The sequence below is a fragment of the Sinocyclocheilus anshuiensis genome, unplaced genomic scaffold (genome assembly GCF_001515605.1).
Source record: "Sinocyclocheilus anshuiensis isolate Anshui unplaced genomic scaffold, SAMN03320099.WGS_v1.1 scaffold552, whole genome shotgun sequence".
Lineage (NCBI taxonomy): Eukaryota > Metazoa > Chordata > Actinopteri > Cypriniformes > Cyprinidae > Sinocyclocheilus > Sinocyclocheilus anshuiensis.
The window spans coordinates 1,032,448-1,039,228 of record NW_015554362.1 but is presented as its reverse complement, the minus strand read 5'-3'; the positions used below and the strand labels follow the sequence as shown (position 1 = coordinate 1,039,228).

At 33.5% G+C, this 6,781-nt stretch overlaps 1 protein-coding gene across 1 annotated transcript in view; it reads left to right on the top strand.

The window, feature by feature from the left end:
- LOC107671459 (CUB and sushi domain-containing protein 3-like) overlaps positions 1-6,781 on the top strand; it is a 292,685-nt gene that overhangs the window by 84,955 nt on the left and 200,949 nt on the right. The window contains exons 10-11 of the mRNA XM_016464380.1: positions 208-329; positions 3,833-3,936. Of these exons, the coding sequence (XP_016319866.1) occupies positions 208-329; positions 3,833-3,936 (226 nt within the window). The remainder of the gene's footprint in view (positions 1-207; positions 330-3,832; positions 3,937-6,781) is intronic.

The following is a 6,781-nucleotide window of genomic DNA, read 5'->3' as shown; positions in this document are numbered from 1 at the left end:
AAAAATCAATAATTTTGACCCATACAATGTATTTTTGGCTATTGCTACAAATATACCCCAGCGACTTAAGACTGCTTTTGTGCTCCAGGGTCACATTTAAGGTTTACCTATGCAGAACTTCTGTCCACAAAACCTTTTTTTGTGTGTATGTTAGTCTTCTCTAATTCATTATAAATGAGTTCTTCTCTGTATTTCACCGTTTTGCAGTGAAAACATGTGGGATGAACCTCTTGGGCCCTTCAGGAACATTTACATCGCCTAATTTCCCCATCCAGTATGAGAGTAACTCGCAGTGTGTTTGGATTATCACCGCCAGTAACCCCAATAAGGTACAATAATAACACACATCGCTCCATATCTGACTCAAACCCAAAGCTTTTTATGAACATGTCAATATCTTATATCTTAAAATGACATATTTAATAAAAAAAAGTAATTCCAATGTGATTCCATCATTTTTTATTGGTTTACAATACTAACAGTAACTGTAGTAAATAGGGTGTTTTGTTATTTCAAACCATGGTCACTTTTAAAAAATGAATTTACAGTGATTTAATTTTTCTTATATGATAAGATTTACTTCTGTTTTCGAGATGCTTTTCTTTAGCATTGCGCTGTTGGAAGCCTGCCTTTTCTATTTTATTTGCTTAAATATGAGTTTTATTATATACATATTAATTTAGCAAAAATATTAATTTAAATCTAAATGTACTATTAATTTAGCAAAAATATACACATTTAATGTTATTTTCTGTTTTATCTAAATCAGATTTTTAAATGAAAATATCAATATCTTATACTTAAAAAATTACATATTTAATAAACAAAAACAATAAATAAATAAATAAATAAAATAACAGATGATTTCAACACGATTCTATAATTTTTTACAAATGGTTTTACAATACTAACAATAGCTGTAGTAGCTGTAGGTGTTTTGGCATTTAAAACCATGGTCAGCTTTTTAAATGCATTTACAGTCATATAATTATTTTAATATGAAATGTTTAAAAATATTAATTTAGCAAAAATAGTAATTTAAAAAATAAACGTAATTTCCATTTAGCAAAATGTATATATATATATATATATATATATATATAATTTTCTTAAATTAAATCAAAGGCTTTTTTATGAATGTCAATATCTTATATCTAAAAATGTTATGCAACTTGTAGTTCCAAAATTATTATCTTTTTTTTTTTTTTTATTGTTTTACAATACTAACAATAGCTGTAGTAAATAGGCTGTTTTGATTTTTATTGGTTTTTTTTGCTTGTTAAAACCTGCTGTTGCGAGAGATTCCTGATGAGGTATCAGTATCTACATTAGGACTGAAATCGCTCTCCTGACTCTTGTGCCCCGTTGTGCAAGACAGATTAGTCCTCATCAATAAAAACATCATCATCTTCTACAGCACCTCAAATAATGCAATTCCCACTTTACAGTAGTTTTTGTGAGTCAACAGTTTTTCTTTCCATGAGCTCTTGCCGCAAACAGCACATTTCAGGTGTTGGTTTTCCATTTTTTTTCAGTCCCATTTCATGCCAGGCCATTAACAACCAGCAAATAGCAGATTCGTGTCCTCAATTGCTGCTAAATCTGAGCTTTCCTCTGGTGAGAAATGCAAATGAGCCCTAACACACATAACATTATTACCTCATTTATATTCGCCCGACGGAATTGCAAAGTTCAAATTTTATTGCGTTTTCCGCAGACCCATTATTAGAGACCCATGGGCAGCTCATTGGCATTATTATTGTGTTAACACAATAAATGAAGTTAATATATGAACTTAAGAGGACGAAGCAGGACTTTCTTATGATTGCCTGATTGTGTTCATTAGTAAACCACTAATAATATCAGTGTAAGAGCTGTAAGAGATTTTTTTTGTGTGCATATGGATCTCCTGTAAGCTGTGCACACATACAGTATATGGATGTTTCTTCAACAGCATGTGGGTGTTTATACATCATCTCAAAAGAGAACCCCGTCATTTTGTAAAAACTAATGTACATTTAAAATAAAATGCCATTTCTGTCACATCTCAAATAATGTACTTGGTTTTGAATACATTCAGATTTTTGTTACAGATTGGCTGACTCCTTTGTCTTGCCATAAAGCTACTTTCATAGCTATCATTTTATTTATAAATATTATTCTTTATATCATATAATAGTTTGAAAATGTTTATTGAAAAAAGTTTATTGAAAAATTGTTTTCATGCAATACAGTGCATATTGTAATGGCTTGAAGTGCTCTTTCAAATGTTTCAGAAGTTTAGGGTTTTTAAAGACATTTATACTTTTATTAATACTAAATTGATCAGAACTGGCTGCAAAAATATTTTATCATGTTACAAAAATATTCTTTTAAATACATAAAAAAGAAATGCTGTTATTTTTAACTTTCTATTCATCAAAGAATCCTAAACTCCTAAAAAAAAAAAATGATGATAATCAGAAATGTTTCTTGAGCAGCAAATCAGCATATTAATGATTTCTGAAGATCATGTGACACTGAAGACTGGAGTAATGATGCTGAAAATTCAGCTTTGCATCACAGGAATAAATTACATTTTAATTTCAAATAAATTCAAATGAAAAGCAGTTATTTTAAATCGTACAAATATTTGAGAATATTACTGTTTCACTGCATTTTTGATCAAATTAATGCAGCATTGGCCATCACATGATCGCTGTTTTAAATTAATTTTGAAAATATATTCAGAGAGAAAATGGTAATTTTAAATTCTAATAATATTTCACAATATTGCTTTTTGATCAAGTAAAGGATCAAATAAATGCAGCCTTGGGGACATCTTTAAAAAAACATTAAAAATAAAATCATACTGACCCCAAACTTTTAAAAATGTAGTGTGTGCATATTGTAATGGTTTGTTTTTCATTCTTTGTTTAGATCAAAGCTTTATGACATATGTGCGAATTCATGTTTCTTTCATATTTTTTTTCTTCATATTTTAATATTTAAAAGTCTGGTTCTGGGACAACATGAAAGAGAAGTATTTGAAAAGCAGCAAGAAGGCATGGTGAAAACTTTCCAGGACTTTAATGTGACCTTCATTTATCAAAGAGAAGCCAAGTTGAAATCTGTTAGCGTTAATAAAAATCAACCCACGAGACAGAAGTGGCAGCCGTCGAAGAAGCACCCATATACCTTATGTGCGTGTTTCATTCCTCAGTGTGCCGTAAAAGTGCCAGAAGGCCAGTTTTCATGGTGTCTAACTAAATGTGAGCAGCGGCAGCTCCCCACTGTCTCCAAACGCACACCAGGGGGTGATTATGCAAACAGGACGTTGTTAATGTACAAGAGAGCGTTTGAAATAACACGGAACAAGCGGAGCACGTCTCTCGAATGTTTACTTGCGAACTTGAGCCGCTGCTTGAAAGCACTCTCGGAAATTTGTTTTACCCTCAACATTCATTGGACTGTGCAAATGATTTGTTGGGTAATTGATGCATTGCCTCCGCTGAATTTTTCGGTTATAGCACCTCGGTTCAATGGGGCCGCAGAGGGTATGAGCAAATGTGCTGAAATATACAGGCGACATATGCTGCAGCCGAGTGCTGGCCCCGGTGAGCTCATGAATATCATATTTATTGAGAATAGTGTGTATCATTTATATTTGATGATGTCTGAAGCACTCTAGTACTGAGAAACTTAATTAAGGCGGTGTGGAATGCACACTACTCATTCTCTGTAACGGAGAGCATATGGAGAAATCCCTCCGGTCAAGGTGCTTCATTGACTCGAGTGGCGTTCCTTTACAAAGACTTCTAATGCTAATTCAGTGATTTTGTTCCCATCGCAGGTTATTCAAATCAATTTCGAAGAGTTCGACTTGGAGCTGGGATATGATACGTTGACTGTCGGAGACGGTGGAGAGGTTGGCGACTCGAAAACAATCATACAAGTGTAAGATTCAGAGTTCTACTGAAGTTATGTGTCATGAGTGTTTTCAAATATTGTACTGTAAAAACATTTCACATGTCTTGTTTTCCAGAAGCATCTTTAACTCAAGATACATTTACTTGAGAAACAAAATATGCTTATTTTATTTTATTTTATTATTATTATTATTATTAATATTTTTTTTTTTATGTCCCCACATGCAGCAGAATGACAATAAAGCTCAACTTGACTTGACTTGACTTAAGATATGCAAAGTCTATTTAGAAATAAGAACTTAAGACCTTGATCTATATTTTTCCTTACATATCAGCAAATTGTTTATAAACCTCACTAAATGTAATTAAATTCATGCTTGAAATAAGAACTATTTTCCAGTGGAGTAAAAAAAACTAAGTTTATTCAAGGTCTTAATATTTTATGCAATCTGGTTGCTCAAATAAATGTATCTTGTTTTTAGAATGTTTGGAAAACATGTCAAAATGATTTTTGTAGTCTTGAATAATTAGCATTGACTGTTGACTTGCAGCTAGCATAATTTATAGGGGGCAGCATTGCCATTTTTCTCAAATATTATTTTTTCACTTACCATTTTCTTGCACCATGTAACAGAGACGCTGGAGTTTGGTTAGACTCCATGAGCGGAAGTTTATTAAAGGTCAAGGCTTTAAACAGATGTCGATAATCAGGCAGAGGGTCAAAGTCAGAGAAGCAGGCAGATCGTTCGTCATACACAGGGGCAGAGGCAGAGACAATAGTGGAAAGGCAGGCAATGAGTCCAAACACAAACATCAGTCCAATCAGGCGTCAGAACAGAAGGGGCAGAGTACAAATACCGTGAGTCAAGAAGTCAGGCAGAATCATACACAGGAATCAATCAGGAACAGAGGAACTATAACGCTTGGTAAGGCAGATGAACTGGCAATACTTCGCGACCAGCACATGGACTGGTCTCAGTTTATATGAGAGTCAAACAGGAAATGGAAGTAGAGGAAGCAGAGGGAGTGGAGCACGGTCAGTACTCGGGCGAGGGCTCCCTCTGCTGGCTTGGCGTTACAGACCAACAAGTCACAATTTAGTTTTACATGAGCAATTACCCTGCAAAAACATAATTGAAAGATGTAACAAATAAAAATCATAGCAAACAATCATACAAGCGTAAGATTTCAATGTTATTCTGAAGTTGCATGTCATGAGTGTTTTCTGTAATGTACAGCAAAAACAAAAAACTCTTAGTCAGTATTTTATCTTGTTTTCCAGTTACAATATCCAACATCTTTAAATCAAGATAAATTTACTTGAGAAACAAAATATGCTTAAGATATGCAAAGTCTATTTAGATGTAAGAAATGAAGACCTTGAACATTGAATTAAATTGTTTGTAAACTTCACTGAATTGTATTCATGCTTAAAACAAGAACTGTTTGCCAATAGAGTGAGAAAAAGAAACATAATTCAAGGTCTTAATATCTTATGCGATTTGGTTTCTCAAGTAAATATTTCTTCTTTTAAGGATATTTGTATATTTTAGCTGGAAAACAAGACAATGATTTTTTGTAATCTTGAATAATTAACATTGACCATTAGCTTGCAGCTGGAATATTTTATAGGGACCATAATGTCTCTTTTCTCACATTTTTATTTTTTTCCACACCGTTTTCTTGTACCAACAAGTCTCAATTTAGTTTTACTAACCATTTACCATGCACAAACATTATTAAAATGTATAACAAATAAAATGTATAGCAGGCAATTCACACATGTGATTTGTGAATAAAATCATTTTATTTCAGACAGACAGAGAAAATTAAGTGCTGAAGTTAGACAAGTTGTGGCATGCCACTTGTTTCTGGTGTATATCTGCATACTACATTACATTTCTTTTATTTTTGAAAGAACAAAGAAAATCCAGATTTTTTTTCTCCCCCTTTTTTTATTTTAATTTTTTTATCTTGCATTTTGTTCAGCTTTGCAACAGTTATCCATTTCAACAGCATGAAAGCCACAAAATCATAAAAACCGCACAGGCACAAATACTGTATTTTTCTCCCTCACAAACATGTTTTTCCGTCCACCTCCCCTCACCACCTCTTCTCGCCATCAGCCGTATGTCTCCGGGTATCTTGGGCAGACACACTTGGTGAAGGTCTGTGCTGCTTTCTGGTGCATTTGCCTGGCTCTGTTCCAGCTGCGATCCATTGAACGCTCACAGAGTGTTCCTCAAGGACAAAAGACAGTCACTGCCAGAACACTAATACATACTGTAAAGCTCAATTAATGCCTTTCTTCGGGTTTGAGTTGGTCAAATTGGTCACGGTCTGTAATAGACATATTAGCATGTACCATTCTGATTTGGTGTTTTTGGACCTGTAACATGGTAATAACTATGCATTTTGTCATGGTACTATAGGTTTTGGATGCTACCGTGGTGATTTTTGAAGTACCTGACAGTATACCCCAAAGTACAGTCAAATACAAAAAAGTACCATGACATTACTCTGTTTTTGGACATGTACCATGGTAACGGTTACCACTCACGATCCAGGAATAGCACTAGAAAATAATTTAATAATCAAGGAGAAAATAACAGAAGTCAATACACATTCACATAAAAGGATCTGTAAACAAGACCAGACAATGGAACAAAGGAAACTCAGAGCATAAATACAAAAGGAGAGTAATCAGGGAGAACAGAAACAGGTGTGTGCGACTAATTAACAGATGAGGAAACTATCTAGGAAATTACAGTAGGCCGACAGGAACAGAGTAAACACAGAAAAACTAAAACAAAACAGACTATAATCCTGACAGGTTATAATATATATATATATATATATATATACATATATAT